The sequence below is a fragment of the Polypterus senegalus genome, chromosome 2, assembly GCF_016835505.1.
Source record: "Polypterus senegalus isolate Bchr_013 chromosome 2, ASM1683550v1, whole genome shotgun sequence".
NCBI classification, from domain to species: domain Eukaryota; kingdom Metazoa; phylum Chordata; class Cladistia; order Polypteriformes; family Polypteridae; genus Polypterus; species Polypterus senegalus.
In genome coordinates this window covers 128,159,428-128,180,824 of record NC_053155.1, presented here as the reverse complement: position 1 = coordinate 128,180,824, position 21,397 = coordinate 128,159,428, and the positions used below count along the sequence as shown (strand labels likewise).

Here is a 21,397-nt window from a genome sequence, read left to right as displayed (position 1 = left end):
ACTCGTGTTTTATGGACTAACCAGAATGAATAAAAATCATAGAGACTGCAGCTGAATGCACTACAGCTATTAACCCTTCACACAGTGTTGATATATCTCTGGCTCCATCAGTCAGCCCGGGAGCTGTGATCCTCACAAATGGAAGAGAAGCTTGTTTGTCTGATGTCTCATATTTTACATACTATATCAGAATAGAAAAAAAGTAAATGGCAGTAATCACTGCTGAACTCACGGCACCTGTTAATTCTTTGTACAGTGCCGGCTCTGTCAGGCAACACACTTTTGGCTGTCAGAAAAAATAGGCAAAAAAATCTGTGCTTGAAGACTCAATCAGTAATTTTGACATTGGCTGTGATTTTCAGTCATATAATTTGACGTGATGCAGCAACGAGATCAGTGATTGTGATCAGCAAATCTGATATACCCTGATAAAAAGTCATGTAATGTGACATCAACGTAACGCCCACAGAACCTATGATGCAAAAGATCAGTGTTCTATACTCTGCAGCAGTGCTCTATTTGTGCATTAGTACTGTGTATAACTGTGTGGCAATTTTTACTGTGTGTGTAGTGCTAAAAAGGTTGTTTTTGTGTTTTTTTTTTTTTGTCGATTTCATTTTTGGCACTATAATCCTTCTTTTGTTTACTTGTTCATCTTTTGCTTTTTTTTGCATAGTAAAAATAGAATTTTTTTGTTTGATTACGAAATTTTTGTAATAATTGATTGTTAAACCTTTTTAAATGTCATGCGTTTTGATAGATTCTTAGAAAATCCAGTAAAGAGGACTGAGATCTTAATTGTGTTTATTTCTTTAAAGTGTTTGTTTAAAACTACTTGACATCCTCAAGTTTCTTTCTGTTTAAAAAAAAAAAAACCTTTAATGATGAAGTTAAGTAGAAAAAATAACTTTCAAAGCCAGGCATATGAGCACCTACATGTACAACATTTTTCCTATATATTGGTTGTTCAAAATGACTGGCATCCAGGTTTCTTATAGTTGTGGTATGGTGTATCTCTTGGTTTGAAATGTGCATGTTCAGCTCAGTTATTAAAACCTGCTCCTAATGCCTCTTGAAAACGCATCTCTTTGCATCTGGTTTAGACTCTTCTTGATATCAGCAACTGCCCAAACTTAACTATTCAACATGCAACACCAAGTTTTTTTTACATTGTAATTGTTCCTCTAATATAGGCCCGAACTGTGGTACAACATACAGTGTTTAATAGTTAACTTTGAGTTTGTGTTCTTTATTACTTGCTAACCTTATACTTTGCAATCGCTTACATTAAATGTACTGTTGAAATCGTACTACAGAGCCTGGTACCAGTATATTTAGTCTGTTCTTTATTTTCTTTAGATTTAGGAGCATGTGGTTATGCAATAAATTTAGACAACAGTTCTCTAGATTGAAAGTGCTTTGAGTTTGGAAAAATGTAGTAGTAGTAATAATATTAGTCATGTTATTAATATTGGAGTATACCTGTAAATGTGGCGAATATTTAGTAATTATGTGGCAGGTATCTTATTTAACTGATTTGTGCTTTTTTAAACTTAGATTTCAGATTTTGGATTAGCTAAATGGAATGGCCTTTCAAGTACAGATGATATTAGCCGGGATGGTTTCTGTGGGACAATAGCTTACCTTCCTCCTGAAAGAATTAAAGAAAAAAATCGGAATGCAGACATAAAGCATGATGTATACAGGTTGGTGCAAGCAATTTTCTTAATATAATGATAATTTGTATTTTGATTTAGTTAAACATTTTTCATTTATGTTGATTCAGGCAAAATATGAAAATAAAACTGTTTATACATTTTCAAGTTCTTAATTTATTTGTATCTGTATTTATATAGGACTGTTTACATATTTATATTTAATATTTATTTTTCAATTGCATATGTTTTTTTTTTTTTTTTTTATAGTTTTGCATATGTGGTTGTATTCATTTGTTTAAAACACACATTTACAAACAAGATTGTTTAACCTCATTATCATTCGATTGCGCTTAATCAAACACTACTAAATGAACAATGTCTGAAGTTTAGTATTTCATGTAGAAAAGGTATGGAGTAATGCAGCCATGAAAAGTAAAGAGATCTGTTAAAGAATCATTTTTAAAAAAAAAAAAAAAAGGAGTAAAGCAGGCTTAAGAGATCTTTGGAGATAGTTTTGTTGGCTAGTCTCAAGGACATGTGCAATTTCCTAATTAGTTGTATGCAAGTTAGGTGGCTTGGTGACACAGTGGTAGCGTGGCTGCCTTGCAGTAAGGAGACCAGGGTTTGCATCCCGGGTCCTCTTCTGCTTGGAGTTTGCATGTTCTCTTCGTGTTTGTTTGGGTTTTTACTGGTGATCCTGCTTCTGCTTCCTTGCAGTGTCCAGAGACATGCATGTTAGGTGATGCTAAATTGACCCGTGTGTGTGCCCGCTTGCCCTGCAATAGATTACTGTCCTGTCTAGGGTTTGTTCCTGTCGTATGCCCTGTACTTCCAGAGAGAGGCTCCAACACCCCCCATGACCCAGGACTGGATTAAGCGTGTTTGAAAATGACAAAGACTCTGAGGTCTGTGGTTTTATTTTGATGTGAGTTATATAAGTAGGCGTTTGCTTTCAGTTATAGGCAAAGGATATAATAATTTCAAGTAGCGAGCTAATTATCAACTGAAAGCAACTTGAATGTTCTTGTACTTTATGAATGTGTATGTTACTTTTCTCCCCTGACCTATGAGAGGACATGTTTGGACTTTTCATAGATGAAGGCATTTCACAATTGTAATAAAATATTTTCTCCAAATACTTGCTTTTTTAAGTGATGCTATATATAGTCATTTTAAAAAGGCCTCTCGGAGTAGCTGACAACGATAGTGAGTTGCGCACCAGTCCAGACGACTCAAAAGCCATAACATTAACTATATAGTCCACCTTGTTCAAACACTCTGGCTATACTTCTTTGCATACATATTTGTAAAATTATTTCACATATAATTCAGGACTATTGCACACAAGTTGCCTTTACTTTATTGGACTGGTAGAGCTGTATGATTTGTTAGCTAAATCTATGCCAGTCCGGTAGTTCATCATTTTAGAGCACATAATCCACTCCTGTATTTTAAAGAAGGTTTTTGAGCACCATCCTTACTTTCCTGCTTGAGACTGGTAGACTCATATGTTTATATACTTTTCTCCTCTGAAACCACTAGAGGAATAGATTTAGAATCTCTGTAGCAGCACGGCACTGGTAATTGTTTGTTCGAGTGAAGTGAATTATTGATAATGATGACAATATATGTGCTAAACAATAAACTGCAATAGTGCAAATAACACTGCATGTATGATCTCCAGTTATTTTCTTTATGTATGAAGTGCTCTTATTATGCAAGTCATTCTTGAAATGTCATGCACAATTCTTTTCCAGTATAACGTATGCACACTGAAATATGGCTTAAGTACATTATTTCTTCTGTGCTGATGTAGTAAGAACTACATTGTTGAAACACACCTCATTGTACTGCAACACTACTATGAAAAATCTTCCTGCATTTGTGTTCATTTTCTTTCCTAATAACTGCACATGAGACAGCTGGTTATGAGTGGGTCAGATAATTTCATTATAAAAGATGCCATGGCAATAGGGTTATAATCATTGAGACAGCCCACAATGGAGATTTTTTTGGAACAGATATTGGCCATGTTAAAGTAATGTGAAATTGTGCCTGGTAAAATGAGATTTAGAAGTGTTTTCAAAAATGGAAGCAAGATGGCTGATGCACAATCCCAGAGTCATTATTGTAACAAGGTCAAGTTTTGAAGATTTCTGTTGAAAAGCTGCCATATATCCTGCTCTTTAATGGTAAATGTAAATTGATAGCTCAAGATTGGATATGAAAAAAATATGAAATAAACACAGAGTCATGTTCATAGTACTGTATTTAGTTTGTAGAAAGTCCTATATTATTTGAACAGACGGTTGAATTTTATATTTCAGTGACACCGTTAACTCTTTGTTTTTCTGTTTGTCTAGCTTTTCCATTGTGATATGGGGAGTTCTTACACAGAAGAAACCATATGCAGGTATCACTAATGTTTTATATTTCATTTATGAATATACTAATGTATTTATTTGGAAATTAAATATATAGTATTTTTTTTTTCAGATGTGCTTTTACTGTAGAGTTTATATGCTTATAAAAAAAAAACGTATTAAGTAACAGTAGAAAAGCTATGAAGGAAATTGTGATATAAGTAAAAGATAAAGACGCAAAGCCCATTTTTACAGAATCTTTATTAGCTTTTTGCAAAAACAGTGTACAGTTTGCTGTTGTAATACAAAAAAAATAGTTATCTAGCATTTGAATTTGCATGGCTCTCTCTCCAGTGATTTGTACCTGCCTTGCACCTGAAGCTTACTAGTATAGGCTCCAGTTTCTTAGTGACCCTGCTCAGGGTAACTGGGTTTGAAAACGTTTGAAGGAATAGGTGTTCCATCTAGAGAAATTTTCACATAATGTACTGATGAACCAGAAAAACAAATAGCATATACCTTAAAAATGGAAACTTCAGAAATATCTCATAACATTTTAGAACATTTGCTTACTGTTCTGCCACCAAAGTTAAAATAAATCATTTGCAAAAAAAGTGGTGCATTGATAGCCAGTCAGTCAGTTTCCAACTCACTATATCCTAACACAGGGTCACGGGGGGTCTGCTGGGGCCAATCCAAGCCAACACTGGGTGCAAGGCAGGAACAAATCCCCGGGCAGGGTGCCAGCCCAACGCAGGTGCATTGATAGTTTTATTGATTGATTGATTGATTGGCTGGAAATTGGTCAGTTCTGAATCTACATGGGCATGTTTTACTCTTCTGTATAACACCTAAAATATTATATCCATTGATTAAAACATTGAAATCTTCGTGTTGCATTAAAGTAAAAATCTACGTCATTCTTCCACAATTGTGTCTATTCATTTTGTTACTTGCTTAGTTCTATTCATGATGTCATTGTTCCAGAGCAGGAACTGAGAGCATCTGGTAAGAAATAATGACCTTTTTTAAAACCTGCACTTTGTTTCAGTAGAGTTCACTGAACCCTATACATCCATCCATCCATTTTCTAACCCGCTGAATCCGAATACAGGGTCACGGGGGTCTGCTGGAGCCAATCCCAGCCAACACAGGGCACAAGGCAGCAACCAATCCTGGGCAGGGTGCCAACCCACCGCAGGACACACACAAACACACCCACACACCAAGCACACACTAGGGCCAATTTAGAATCGCCAATCCACCTAACCTGCATGTCTTTGGATGGTGGGAGGAAACCGGAGCGCCCGGAGGAAACCCACACAGACACGGGGAGAACATGCAAACTCCACGCAGGGAGGACCCAGGAAGCGAACCCGGGACTCCTAACTGCGAGGCAGTAGCGCTACCACTGCGCCACCGTGCCGCCCCCTATACATACAGTACTTCATTATTTAACCAAGCTTTATGTGTAATATGGTCGAGATTAAGGCTGTAAAATTATTCAGTAATTTACAGTTAATTATCAATATTCTAATTCTACAGTTAAATATATTCAAATGTACAGTAGGTTAAACTTTTTCATGCATGTTTCTGTAATCAGTATATTGTAGCAGTATGGATAACATTCGAATGCTGTTTGTATTTGTTAAACTTCAATACATTAAGCTATTAAGAAGATGAGCAATATCAGGCATATGGCAGTCATTTTCAGTTGGTGTTGAAGAGAATGATGAGATGTAGTGGATATTTAAAAGTTCTAGTATGAAGTGGCAGTAATCCTGACACAGCATATTCAAAAGCAAACAGGAGTAGAAGTTAAATGCTACTTTTAGGGAGCTGGAGATGTATTTAACGGAAAATATGTACCTATGCTACCCTGTTGTAAATGCAATTATGGATCAAGAAGAAAAGCAGTGGAATAAAACATGCTTTTAGAGTTGGTATTGTTTTCAAGAAGGAACTTAATAATGACAGTACAAGCTAACCTAACAAAATATGAAAAGTCTGATCCTAGAAGTAATGTGTAAAAACCAGAACTGGGAAAGAAAATAACTAATACCAATCACAGTCTGGTCAAATGGTGAATTATTACCAGAAAGTCTGTGAACCCCTTACAATTATCTGAACTAAATTTAATTTTGATTTTCCTTTAGGTTATAATAAGAGAGTGCTTTTCTTGAAGCAAATAAAACATAAAACCTGTATAGTTAATTGTCATCTTAGGTTTTTTGACTGTGAGCTTTAGAGCCTTCTGTTTATAGCATAGACTTTTAAAAGTGAATCATGCACTAATAAACATTTGTGAAGGCCTATGAAACTGCTGTTGATACATGGCTGGAAAACGCTAGAAAACTATCCATTGCATTAATCCATTGTGAGGCTGATTGCTGTATATGAAAAAAAAACACATGCAATGTCTTATTGTGGTCAATGAATACAATAGCATTTGTATTCATTCCTGAAATTGCCACCTGTGATTTCACAAAGAACTCTTCTAGTAATGTTTAGGACTTTACAGTTCTCTTATTGACCGCTGCCAGTCTCCATGAGTTTAAAAGTATAGAAGATACTGAACAAGAGTTATGTGGATAAGAGCATACCCAGGGATGAAAAAGAACATTCCCACTTCTCTCAAGTTTGCCACTGAACTTGTGAATGATTCAGTAATCTATTTGGGGAAGAAAAAAAAGATTCTGTGACAAGATTAGCTGAAAGAGTTTTTGACCCAAGTTAGAAATTTTCCTCCACTTTTGCAATAATCAAACACTGTTTTTCAACAAAACAGCTTGAGCCCAGCTGTGAAGGTTGGTGGTGATGATACAACTACTGTATATAGGCCTATTTTGCACATGCTTATTGTAAACCATTTACTGTTGTGGAAGAAATACAGTATTTATATTATTGGCTGTAAATAATAGTATATGACAATGTCAGGAATTCCTTTCTGAGGTTAAACATTGTTATTACAAGATGTTATAAAATGTGAAAAGGATCTGATGTTGATTTCAGCCTTTACCTTAACATTAAACCTTTGATACAAATTGTCCGTTATTGAAATTACTGCCATTTGTAATAAAAGGGATAACTTAATTCTGTACTTGTCAATTTTATTTTCTTAACAGATGAAAACAATATTCTTCACATAATGCTGAAAGTTGTAGAAGGACTACGCCCAGAACTGGAAGCAATTCCAAGATGCAGGCCACAAGCATGTAATGGCTTCATCAGTCTGATGCAGAAATGCTGGCAGGATCCACCTAAAAAAAGACCATCTTTTCAAGGTAATTTCATAGGTTAAAAGTTTGTAGTTCTACTCTTATATTTTTTAATAATAACTGCTTTAATCAACTGAGGTGTTTCTAAAATGTCTTTAATGTACAAAATAATACAATAAGAACAACTGATCAAAAGATAAGCATATTGCACAACCCTTATAAGACACAATCTCTGAAAATGTGTGTTGTATAGATAAACTATATAGTAAAAAAGAAACAAAATTGACAATAAAAATAAGCATTCAAAGAGCTGTTCTTCCAAATTCCTTTGGTTCCCCATTGAACAAAAACAAGCAAGCCTAACTAGTCTTTAATATTGGGTTTCAGAACATCTTTGTGAACATGAAGGAAAACTCTATAAAGACAGACCAAAGAAAATTTGCACCTAGATTATCAAAATAAACAATACAATCTAGCCTAATAAAGAAAGCTTTCACACTTCTATAGAAATAAATGTTGGACTTATTTTTAGTATATTCTAATGAAGAAATGTCATTATTTATACATAATAAAACATCATCCATTCCATTGGTTTCGAAACGTGTGTGTGTGTGTGTTTAGACAATATATATATACAGTATATTATATATATAATAACTGCTGAAAAAAATTAAAGGAACACTTTGAAAACACATCAGATCTCAATGGGAAAAAGAAATCCTCCTGGATATCTATACTGATATAGACTGGGTAATGTGTTAGGAACGAAAGGATGCCACATCGTTTGATGGAAATGAAAATGATCAACCTACAGAGCCCTGAATTCAAAGACGCCCCAAAAATTAGAGTGAAAAAATTATGTGGCAGGCTAGTCCATTTTGCCAAAATTTAATTGCAGCAACTCAAAATTGTACGCAGCACTTTGTATGGCCCCTGTGTTCTTGTATACATGCCTGACAACATCGGTGTATGCTTCTAATGAGATGACAGATGGTGTTGTGGGGGATCTCCTCCCAGATCTGGACCAGGGCATCACTGAGCTCCTGGACAGTCTGAGGTGCAACCTGGTGGCATTGGATGGACCAAAACATAATGTCCCAGAGGTGTTCTATTGGATTTAGGTCAGGAAAGTGTGGTGGCCAGTCAATGGTATCAATTCCTTCATCCTCCAGGAACTGCCTGCATACTCTCACCACATGAGGCCAGGAATTGTCGTGCACCAGGAGCCACTGTACCAGCATAGGGTCTGACAATGGGTCCAAGGATTTCATCCTGATACCTAATGGCAGCCAAGGTGCCTTTGTCAAGCCTGTAGTGGTCTGTGTGACCCTCCATGGATATGCCTCCCCAGACAATCATTAACCCACCACCAAACTGCTCATGCTGAATGATGTTACAGGCAGCATAATGTTCTCCATGGCTTCTCTAGACCCTTTCACTTCTGTCACGTGCTCAGGGTGAACCTGCTCTCATCTGTAAAAAGCACAGGGCACCAGTGGTGCATCTGCCAATTCTGGTATTCTATGGCGAATGCCAATCGAACTGCATGCTGCTGGGCAGTGAGCTCAGGGCCCATTAGAGGACATGGGGCCCTTGGGTCACCCTCATGAAGTCTTTCTGGTTGTTTGGTCAGAGACATTCACACCAGTGGCCTGCTGGAGGTCATTTTGTAGGGCTCTGGCAGTGCTCATCCTGTTCCTCCTTGCCCAAAGGAGCAGATACTGGTCCTGCTGATGGGTTATGGACCTTCTATGGCCCTCTCCAGCTCTCCTAGAGTAACTGCTTGTCCTAGAATCTCCTCCATGCCCTTGAGACTGTGCAGGGAGACACAGCAAACCTTCTGGCAATGACACGTATTGATGTGCCATCCTGGAGAAGTTGGACTACCTGTGCAACCTCTGTAGGGTCCAGGTATCGCCTCATGCTACCAGTAGTGACACTGACTGTAGCCAAATGCAAAACTAGTGAAGAAACAGTCAGAAAAGATGAGGAGGGAAAAATGTCAGTGGCCTCCACCTGTTAAACCATTCCTGTTTTGGGGTCATCTCATTGTTGCCCCTCTAGTGCATCTGTTGTTAATTTCATTAACACCACAGCAGCTGAAACTGATTAACAACCCCTCTGCTACTTAACTGACCAGATTAATATCCCATAAGTTTCAGTGACTTTATGCTATACTCTGATTAAAAAGTGTTCCTTTATATATATATATATATATATATATATATATATATATATATATATATATATATATATATATATATATATATATATATATATATATATATATATATATATATATATATATATATATATGGCAGTTCAACATTAATGGATGAAAGATGCAAAAATAATGCTTATAATTATGTTTATGTAGTACATAATAAAATCGTAAATAACAGTAGAGCAAGTTTAAAAATTGAGTTTAAACACTGCCTGATTCTTTTTATTATACAAATGTGTAAGCACATTTAATATGCTAATATATTGTAAGCTCAAGAAGTATTTAACTGCATTAGTAAAAGACTACTTTAATGCAACAATTACAGAACCTTTACAGTTATTTTTATTTCAATACTACATGAGGTATTCTAAAAATCTTAAAAATGTTTTTTTTTTTTTTTTTTAGTCAACCTAGCCAGGGTTCCAGTTTTAAAACTCTTGTTGAAAAGAAAGGCACAATTACTTTCAAGGAAAGGCACACTCCATGAACTACAAGCATTTGCTTTTCAATGTAAATTTCTCATCAATCTTGCATGCTTCAATATATCTGCTTCATCTACAAGTCGGTAGTTTTGCATAAAGCAAGATTTTTTTTTTTCCAGATACATACTTTGGAAAGTAAAGTAAACTGAGAGAGAGTACTTATGGTAGGGAATGTGATGCATCTGTTGCCCTGGATGTTTATATATTTATATATATATATATATATATATATATATATTATATATATATATATATATATATATATATATATATATATATATATTCAGGTCTGGGGACTGAGATGGCGATTCCAGAAAGTTGTACTTGTACCTCTGCATGAATGCCTTAGTGGATTTTGAGCAGTGTTTCGGGTCGTTGTCTTGTTGAAAGATCCATCCCCGGCGCAGCTTCAGCTTTGTCACCGATTCCTGGACATTGGTCTCCAGAATCTGCTGATACTGAGTGGAATCCATGTGTCCTTCAACTTTGACAAGATTTCCAGTCCCTGCACTGGCCACGCAGCCCCACAGCATGATGGAACCACCACCATATTTTACTTTAGGTAGCAGGTGTTTTTCCTGGAATTCTGTGTTCTTTTTCCTCCATGCATAACGCCCCTTGTTATGCCCAAATAACTCAATTTTAGTTTCATCAGTCCACAGCACCTTATTCCAAAATGAAGCTGGCTTGTCCAAATGTGCTTGAGCATACCTCAAGCAGCTCTGTTTGTGCTGTGGGCGGAGAAAAGGCTTCCTCTGCATCACTCTCGCATACAGCATCTCCTTGTGTAAAGTGCCGAATGGTTGAACGATGCACAGTGACTCCATCTGCTGCAAGATGATGTTGTAGGTCTTTGGTGCTGGTCTGTGGGTTGACTCTGGCTGTTCTCACCATTCGTCACTTCTGTCTATTCGAAATCTTTCTTGGTCTGCCACTTCGAGCCTTAACTTGAACTGAGCCTGCGGTCTTTCATTTCCTCAATATGTTCCTAACTGTGGAAACAGACAGCTGAAATCTCTGGGACAGCTTTCTGTATCCTTCCCCTAAACCATGATGGTGAACAATCTTTGTCTTCAGGTCATTTGAGAGTTGTTTTGTGACCCCATGTTGCTACTCTTCAGAGAAAATTAAAGGAGGAGGGAAACTTACAATTGACCCCTTAAATACTCTTTCTCATTATAGGATTCACCTGTGTATGTAGGTCAGGGGTCACTGAGCTTACCAAGCCAGTTTGAGTTCCAATAATTATTTCATTTTTTTTTTTTTTTTTAATTACAATCCATACAAAGCAATCAAGTTTTTACAAAAAGAAGAATTGAGTTAAGAACAGATCGATCCCCACCCCTTAGAGAGAGAGCAAGCCAAACGGCTTAAAATTTAAGGCTTGTAAACATACCTAAATTAATAAATTCTCTGTGCTTTATAAACTTATTTTAAAATATTGCTGATTAGATCCTGCCATGTTTTGAAAAAAGTCTGTACGGATCCTCTAACTGAGTATTTGATTTTTTCCAATTTCAAATAGTATAACACATCGGTTTCCCACTACTTAAAAGAGGAGAGTTTGGGTTCTTCCAGTTTATCAGAATAAGTCTGCGTGCCAACAGTGTAGTGAATGCAATCACAATTTGTTTGTCCTTCTCCACTTTAAGCCCCTCTGGAAGAACCCCAAACACAGCTGTTAATGGGTTAGGAGGGATTGTGAGTCCAAGGCCGTCTGAAAGGTAATTAAAAAAGTTTTGTCCAGAATGATGTTAATTTGGTGCAGGCCCAGAACATGTGACCCAGTGAGGCTGGGACTTGGCTGCAACGTTTGCAGGATAGATCATGCCCTGGAAACATTTTGGAGAGTTTTAGTCGAGACAGATGTGCTCGATATATAATTTTGAGTTGTATAATTGTATGCTTTGCACATATGGAGCTCGAGTGAATTCTCTGCATTGCTACTCTCCACTCCTTTTCTGATATATTAATTGAGAGATCTTTTTCCCAGTGTCCTCTTGGATCTTTAAAAGGAAGGAATTGTAAAATGATTTTATATATTGTAGAGATGTAGTCTAATTCCTTGAAATTAAGCAATATTTTTTCCAGCGTGGATGAGGGTGCATGATGAGGAAAATTTGGAAGGTTCTGTTTAGTTCTAAAAGTTTTGGAATCGATAAAATGACAACGGTGCCCAAATTTATGCACCTGCCTGATTTTGTTTGAACAATTATTGCACACTTCCTGTAAATCCAATAAACTTCATTTCACTTCTCAAATATCACTGTGTGTGTCTCCTATATGATATATTTAACTGACATTTTTTATCGTAACAACCAACGATTTATACAGTGACTATTAACAAGGTTGCCCAAACTTTTGCATCCCACTGTATTTAAATAATGTTCTAATATTCTATTTGTAAATTAATAGTACAGTGCACATGTTTAAAATATTTCACTTTTTTTGTTTTTAGCTATAACACTTTCTGAAAGCCAATGATCATCTGCTTTACCACCAGATAACACTATAAGGAACCATCTGTGTTAATTCTTGTCTAATGTATTCATTTGTTTTTTTACAGAAATTACATTAGAAGCTGAAGAGTTATGTTCTAAACCACAAGAAGAAAATAAAGAAGTGCCAGAAACTGGATTAATTCAAAACACAGACCATAAGGTATAAAGGATAATATTGTGCAGTATTGCCCAATACAGTGTAAATATGTGCTCAAAAAATAGAAATGAAAATGTCTATTTTGTGATTTAAGTGGAAATTTCGGCTTTAAACTCGAAATGTCCACTTTAACTGCGTAGTTTACTTTATCATTAAAGTAGACTGTCGTAAACCTCATCTTAAAACCAACCCAGTTGTTAATCGATACGTGCTTCTGGGGCTTCCTCCTGACCGGACAGCAGCGGCAAGCAGCAACAGATTGCCACAGAGAACACATTAAATTTATAATATTCCAGCTCTCTGCACATTTAGAATTCTTAGATTTATACTTGATATCACTTTCATGATGAAATGCATTAAAATATTTGTTACATTTTTACAGATACAGTAATCCCTCGCCATATCGCGCTTTGACTTTCGCGGCTTCACTCTATCGCGGCTTTTATATGAAGGCATAACTAAATATATAACACGGATTTTTCGCTGCTTCGCGGGTTCTGCGGACAATGTGTCGTTTTACTTCCTGTACATGCTTCCTCAGTTGGTTTGCCCAGTTGATTTCATACAAGGGACGCTATTGGCGGATGACTGAGAAGCTAACCAATCAGAGCACGCAGTTGAAGTTCCTGCGTGCTGAATGCAGTGTTAACCAGGAAGCCTCGTCTCGCTCATTCAGCATTAACGTGTTTCGCTGTGTAAAGAGTTGTGCTCTTTTGTGTTTATTTTTGTGTATAGTCAAGCCCTTCATTATGGCTCCAAAACGATCTGCTACTGCTTCAGGGGCCGTGCCCAAGCGCAAACGGAAGATGTTAATGATTGCCGAAAAGGTAAACGTTTTGGATTTGTTGAAGGGTACGATTCTTTTTATTTAAAAATTAGAAAAGGAATATAAGATCTACGGCCGCAATGTCCTTTTAACCAGGGTGCAAAACGAGTTGTAAGTGGATGTAATAAGGCAGTAGTCTGGATGGAACCTTCTTTAGGGATTTGGATTGAAGACTGCCGGAAGAAGAACAATGGCGGTGCTACACAGTCGCCTGAAGAGGCTCCTTTGGAAGAGCTGTAACGCTGTCCTTTGTTGTGCAGTAAAATTAAACTCATTGTTATCGGACAAGTCATCGTGTCATTGTTGGTGAGTAACCATAATTAATTTTCTACTTACAGTACTTAGTACATGTACGTACGTTTAGTGTCACTGTACACGCATTTACTGTATACTATTTTTCTTGCATTGTACTTATTTATTGCTGGTGGCCTGTCTATCGTAATGGCTGTAACATATGTGATATCAGAGACGCTCAATATCTTTAAAATAATATTTAGGTTTTACTGTATATAAACAGTGTGTTTTATATACATAATTTCAATGAATCTTACCTAAAATCTAAGAGAATACAAAGGGTTTATGCTGTATAACTGTGTGGGAGATGTTTATAAGAGTGTGGGAGAGTTTATAAGGGCTTAAAAATATATAAAAATAACCATACAAACATATGGTTTCTACTTCGCGGATTTTCACCTATCGCGGGGGGTTCTGGAACGCAACACCCGCGATCGAGGAGGGATTACTGTAAATCATTAAGCTTGTTTAAATAATGAATACTGTTAATAGTTACACATATGGGGGTGACATGGTGGCAGCACTGCTGTCTCACAGGGAGTCACGTCCCTTGTGATCCTTGCCTGGAGTTTGCATGTTTTACTGGTGGGTTTCCACAGTGTTCTCAGTTTTCCATCCAAAGACATGAAGGTTTGGTGATTTGGTGAAGCTTCAATGACGTTAGTGTATGTGTGTGCTTGTGTTCACCTTGTGATGAACTGATGCCCCGTCCAGGGATTTTGTTTCTGTCTTGGGCTGATGCAGCTGGAATGGGCACATCCTCAAATTGATGGATGTAATCATTAAACATCCTTTTCAGAGATATTTTGACAAGGTGTCCCTGGAATTTAAAGGATGTTTTGGGCACACACGTCGCATCGCATGAAGTATAAACCTGGCCTTAGGTGTCTTACTTTTCAGCTGACGATCTTGACTAGGGCTTATTTTTGGAGTAGGTCTTACTTTCGGGGAAACACGGTAGTATACAATAAGTTTTAATTTTTTTTTAATGTTCTTGATTTCAAGTCTCTTTAAAGATTTTAAAATGTTTATAATTCTAATTTGTATTAATAATTCTTTAGTTTGTATTAATTTTACCAGAAATAGTAAATGTTAGCAATATTTATCTTTAAATGTCAATCAAGTCGCAAGAAGTAGGTATTCCACACAGTGTTCCTACAAGGCAAATGATTTAACATTCATAGTATGGCTGTCATATTTAGATCATCCATGGGCAAAGGGACACCTTTATTTTTGTTAAAACTGCCAGTTGGCCTGGTTGTTTTATGTTACGTTTGCGATAGTACCCATTTTTGGAGTGAGTATATTGGATGCATCAGTATAGTAAGCTTGTGCAGCTGTCCATTATGCTCTTTGGTTTTTATATCCTTGGTATACGTTAGGCCGGCATATCGCATATCTCCTTTTAGGATCAGATACTACATCTGCTATTACAAATGCGATTGTTCTATGTATAAGTATTCCCACACCTCTAGTTTTCTTTGTAAAGCTGGAATGGAATATTTGGCCATTTAAGTTGGCTATTTAACTTGGAGAACATGTCAAATTAGCTACACAACTAAGAATTGCAGTGGATGGTGGATTAAATGAAAGCCCCACAACTTTTCTGCATGGTTTTTGTTCTAACATGTGCCAGACGTCTATGACAGAGTTATTGGGGATGTCAGATTACACAACCGGTTGTCACAAGTGTGCACCATGTCTGTCCACTACTTGCTAAAATTATGCAAGTGAAAGCTATGACTGAAAATTGCAGGAAAAGTCCTTTAAAATGACATATATATATATATATATATATGCACACACATCCCTCCTCGATCGCGGGGGTTGCGTTCCAGAACCCCCCGCGATAGGTGAAAATCCGCGAAGTAGAAACCATATGTTTGTATGGTTATTTTTATATATTTTAAGCCCTTAGAAACTCTCCCACACTGTTTATAAATATTCTCCACACAGTTATACAGTTAACCCTTGTTTATCGCGGTTAATCCACTCCAGACAGATAAATGAATTTCCACGACGTAGGATTCTTTATTTACAAATCTAATATTTTCGCAGTTAGAGCATTGAAAACCTGTGTACGACCTTCTAAATACGTTTTTTAGCATTATTAGAGCCCTCTAGACATGAAATAACACCCGTTAGTCAAAAGTTTAAACTGTGCTCCATGACAAGACAAGAGATGACCGTTCTTTCTCACAGTTAAAGGAATGCAAACATATCTTCCTCTTTAAGGTGCGCGTCAGGAGCGGAGAATGTCAAAGACAGAGAGTAAAGTAAACAATCAAAAATCAATAGGGCTGTTGCTCTTTTAAGTATGCAAGCACCGCGATAAAGCCGCCTGAATGGAGGGATCAATGTGAAGGTAGTCTTTCAGCATTTTTTACAGGAGCGTCAGTATCTTCTGTGCAAACAGCCCCTCTGCTCACACCCCCTCTGTCAGGCAGAGAAAATGACAGAGACAGAGAAAGTAAACAATCAAAAATCAATACGTGCTGCTAGAGCTTTTAAGTATGCAAAGCACCGCACGGGAAGCATAACGTATATCATTGAGGAGTTTTAGTTAATATGTAATACATGCTCTGATTGGGTAGCTACTCAGCCATCTGCCAGTAGCGTCCCTTGTATGAAATCAACTGGGCAAACAAACTGAGGAAGCATGTACCATAAATTAAGACCCATTGTCCGCAGAAATCCACGAACCAGCGAAAAATCCGTGATATATATTTAGATATGCTTACATTTAAAATCCGCAATGGTGTGAAGCTGCGAAAGTCAAAGCACGATATATAACGAGGGATCTTTGTGTGTGTTAGTGTGTGTGCGCTTATGTATGTATGTGTGTATGTATATATATATATATATATATATATATATATATATATATATATATATATATATATATATATATATATATATATATAACTATATCTGTGTGAAAAATTCTAAGTCAAGAAGACTTCCAATGTTATTCAAATATAAATGAGAATAATTTGAAAAAAGTTTCAGCATCTAGTTTTTTGCTTTCTTCCAGGTGTTGGGTAATGAACAAGTCAACCAAAAATCCATCGAACTGGGGTTGTCTGAACTGCTCAGCCAGATTGACTCTGGCATCTCCCAAAGCTTTGAGCAAGACAAGCAAGACTCTTCTGAGGCTACTGATGCATCCTGCAGCAACAAAAGGCTTTCTGAAATATCTTTGGTTGATTCAGCTTTCTCTTCGCAAGGATCTTTGTCATTGTCTTTTGAAAACTCAGCTAGTGGTGAGTACTAAGGAAGGGTATATTTAATTATTATGTAAATCTGAGTATTTAATGTCATCACTATTTTAAATTAAATACTCTGAAATCTTGCATCACTAACAGTTCAATAAACTGCATGTCATATGAAGTAGCAAATATAGAATGAATAAATACATATAGTAAAAAGTGTACTGTTGATACCAGAACAGTGGTTGGCTCTTGTGGCTTATAGTTTCTGAGTCCTGTAATCAATTCCCAGCCAAACTTGCCATTTTGTGTGAAATTTGCAACATTTTTCAATATTTTCATGCATTTTTCTTCAGCTAATTTAGCTTCTACCTATATTCCAAGGTTGCGTAGTTTGGATTGACCCAGTGTGAATGATTGGGCCCTCGAATGGTCTTATAAATGCGGTAATTGTTAACATGCTGATGCATTTTATAACACAGGCATGGAAGCAGCAGTGAATAAACGAAGTAGAGCGAAAGTGTGCTTTAATGAGACTTAGACACTGGAGAGCGTAGCATCGGTGCATTAAGAAATGAAATGTCAGTACTTTTTAACATTCTGTACACATGGTGAGAATAGTAAGCATTGTTTATCGTCGCATGTACCAGTTGTCAATGTTAGTAAACATCTAATTAGCTTTTAGAAGTGTTGGCTGAGTTACTTTTAGCTAAGCTTCTTTTCTGCTTATAGGTGCATGGATTGGCTGGTGATGTGCAGAGCAGTGTGTTGTTTACCCTTTTAATGTTTGTAACAGAAAATATCTAGGTTTTTAAAATATTTAATCTAAACCCAAACCTTAATGAATTTCAGTTTTCTTTTTCTTTTGTTTCAATTCCCTCATTAAATATTATATGTGTAAAACTCTACATAGTCCTGATTCTTTATACCAAATGTTTCCCAATTAAGAATAGGCTCTAAATACCTGCAGCCTTGTATTCAAATAAGCTAATTTAGGATATTGGATGGATAAAAAAAATAATAATCCATATGTAAGCTTTTAAGGTAGTGTAAAAAATCAATGAACAACATCCAGTTCATGTGTGCAGTACTTTTTGTTTACTGGCTGAAAAAGAAGCTAATACAATTTTTTTACTTTTGTAAAAGTGCTAATTTCATTTAAATACTTTTGCTAATAGGGAATGGCAAGGTGACTGTTTTTTTTTTTTTTTTTTTTTCTTTTTTAGAATCTGGAACTTTGGATTTGCAGAAGAAGAAGCTTTGTGAAGCCATCATGTCAGCTGATATTGCAAAACTAATGAAGATTTTACAACCTCAGGATGTAGACCTCATATTGGATGGTGGCTTAAGTCTTCTACACTATGCTGTCCAAAGATCAAATGAAGAAGCTGTGAAGTTGCTCCTGCTTTATAATGCTAATCCAAATCTTACAACTAAACATGGAACCACACCACTTCACATGGCAGTGGAAAAGAAACTGAAAAATATAGCAGAGCTTCTGCTAGGAAGGAAGATCAACGTTAACATGAAGGATGAAGACAATTATACTCCACTACACTTTGCAGCACAAAATGGAGATGAAAGTATTGCTAGGCAACTTCTTGATAAAAATGCATCAGTCAATGAAGTAGACTTTGAAGGCCGGACACCAGTGCACATAGCCTGCCAGCATGGTCAAGAGAATATAGTCCGAGTTCTTTTAAGACGTGGTGCAGATGTACATGTAAAAGGCAAGGACAATTGGACACCACTTCACTTTGCTGCGTGGCAAGGTCACCTCTCAATTGTCAAGCTCTTAGTAAAGCAAGCCAGTGCAAACGTAAATATCCAGACATCTGATGGGAGAACTGCGCTACATCTGGCTGCTCAAAGGGGCCAGTATAGAGTAGCTCGCATTCTTATTGACCTTGGAGCAGATGTAAATGTTGTATCTCATGCGCACCGTACACCTTTGCACGTGGCAGCAGAAACGGGCCACACTAGTACATCTAGGCTGCTAATTAAACACAAAGCTGATATTGAAGCTAAAACCAGTGCAGGATGGACCCCACTTCATCTTTCTTCCCAGTTTGGACATCTTGCAACAGTAAAAATGCTGTTAGAAGAAAAGGCAGATGTTAAAGCCAAAGATCAGTCTTACAGGTCAGCCATCCATCTTGCTACAGAACAGGGCCATCCGGACGTAATAAAAGAGCTCTTGCTGTTTAGTCCAGAAAGCGTGAATATGTGCGACAAACAGGGATTCACACCTCTTCATTTGACTGCAAAAGCTGGAAATCTACAGGCTGTAAACATTCTTCTTGATAGTGGCGCAGCAGCTGATTGCCAGAATGCTCTCCAGCAAACTCCCTTAGATCTTGCAAAGGAAAATGGGAATCCCTTGGTTATTGAACTGCTGCAGAAAACATGTAATTTAAGTTAGGTGTTTTAATGTAAAATTGTCCCAAACTTTTAAAACAAGGCACAGATTCTCTAAAACTTTACCAACTGACAATTTTATCCTTTTCTACTTTAAATATTAGGCCTGATATTCAGATCAAAGAAGAAATCTCAATGAAAACTCAATGTGAATTTTATTGTGTGTGTGTGTTCGAGGACACTTTTTTGCTTTTGTGTTATTGGAGTCCTATGTAAAAGAAGCACCTGCTACTTTGGCTTTCTACCTTCTATACAGCAGCAAAACAAAGTGTGTTTTAGGGAAATCACAAAAGTGAATATGCATGATTTTGGAACAAAAGCAGAGAGAGCAATGAGGGGGCTGAGCAGCTCTGTGGAACACACATCACAATATTCTATTTGAACATGGATTTTAAAAAATAAGGGTATAAGTTACAAGCTTGGTCCAAACAAATGCATTGTATAGTAAAATTTGGTATAAATTTGGGTATGGTTGGGTATGTATATAAAACTGTAATTTATCTTTGTGAATTATGCATAATCTGCACTATTGCGTTAAGATTCATTTGACCAGTTTTAATATATTTATACAGCTTTTTTGAATGCTGGCTTGTTTATTTTTGGTATTTCTATTTTAGAAATCACCTTTTAAAGCATCCTCCTTCTTACCTGACATTACCAAGTACACAAAATGATTTTATGACCCTATAACATTAATATATTTTTATTAGAAATCCTAGTACAAAAATGTTACATTTTCCCACTAAGATTAACCAGGTGACATTTTCTAACAAGAATGCATGTATTTCGAATTGTTGACTATGGTATCAAATGGTTATAAAAAGTTACCAAGAAAACTTGCAATATTTAAAATACAATATAGAAGTTTGTATCACAGCATGAACTGAAAGTTGTTATCTTGATAATGTAAATTTTTGCAGAGCAAATTTTAGTCAAACCTACAAGTGCTTTTTTTATTATATAGCTGAAAGTCAGGAGTTTTAAAACAAAGTACAGTTTATGTGTGGTTGTAAGGCTGTGTATTTTTAGCTGCTATTTTATATTAATATACTGTGTATATTGTATAGCAGATTTTCAAGGCAATATTTGTATTGTAAAAACATATTTTACAGTTTTATAAGCATAGTACCGTCTTGTAACACTAAATAAAATACTCAAAAAATGCACTGATCTCTTTCTAGTGATATTCCTTCATTTTCTCAATGGGTCCTGATTAACTTCAGTTCTTCCATCTGTTTTCCTTTACAGAGCCACTGGAAGGCACTACCTTAACAGAGCTGGGATGGCAGAGACCAACTGTTCTTGGCAGGCAAGGCAATCTGAGGTACTTTGTTTGTGCTCACAGGGTCCAGCTAGTCCAGATGACCGGAGTGCCTGCAGAGGGCTCACTTGGACACAGGAGGTACAGGCAGTAAACCAGCTTGGAACTGAACTTGTACTCCTGGGAATACAGAGCATAACTCATATTGCCTCATGATTAGCTTTGCCTATTTATTTTAGATAAGACTAGTATCCACCAGTCCACCAACATTAATAAAAGTTTTAAAAGCCCCAGTGATACATCCCATGCCATTGGCTTTCCTCTTATATCCAAGAGGCTTGTGTTAGGGTAACTGACATTTCTGAGCTTGTCCTGCTGTGGACTGCCACCTCTATTGCCCAGGTAGGCCACAGCCCCCTTCTGCCCTGAATCTGATAAAATCAGATTTGCTTAGCAAATGATATCCTCATGTCATCTAACACAAACATTCTGTGCTTGTAAGAGGTTTCACGTAATGTTTTGCAGTATTTTTAATTGCTATTAATTCATTATAGAATTATATACACATAGTAGTATGTTTAACAACATTTTATTTTACCGTATACCTCATTTTCTTATGTAAGCAGAGTCAATCTTAAATGCCTTTCATTAGCAAGACACCAGAGCATGAATCCTCTTCATGTACCAGACTGCCACTTGCTCGGTAACCTCATCATCACTATGATACCTTTCCCATGGTTGGCATCTTTGTGGGTTCTAAAAAAAGTGTAAATTTTGGTGAGCAAT

The 21,397-nt window shown here is 36.6% G+C and overlaps 1 protein-coding gene across 1 annotated transcript in view; it reads left to right on the top strand.

The window, feature by feature from the left end:
• Window positions 1–20,516, top strand: part of ripk4 (receptor-interacting serine-threonine kinase 4) — a 38,540-nt gene extending 18,024 nt beyond the window's left edge. The window contains exons 3-8 of the mRNA XM_039744570.1: window positions 1,558–1,706; window positions 4,022–4,071; window positions 7,147–7,305; window positions 12,512–12,606; window positions 16,758–16,986; window positions 18,159–20,516. Of these exons, the coding sequence (XP_039600504.1) occupies window positions 1,558–1,706; window positions 4,022–4,071; window positions 7,147–7,305; window positions 12,512–12,606; window positions 16,758–16,986; window positions 18,159–19,354 (1,878 nt within the window). The 3' untranslated portion in view covers window positions 19,355–20,516. The remainder of the gene's footprint in view (window positions 1–1,557; window positions 1,707–4,021; window positions 4,072–7,146; window positions 7,306–12,511; window positions 12,607–16,757; window positions 16,987–18,158) is intronic.
• Window positions 20,517–21,397: the final 881 nt, after the last annotated feature.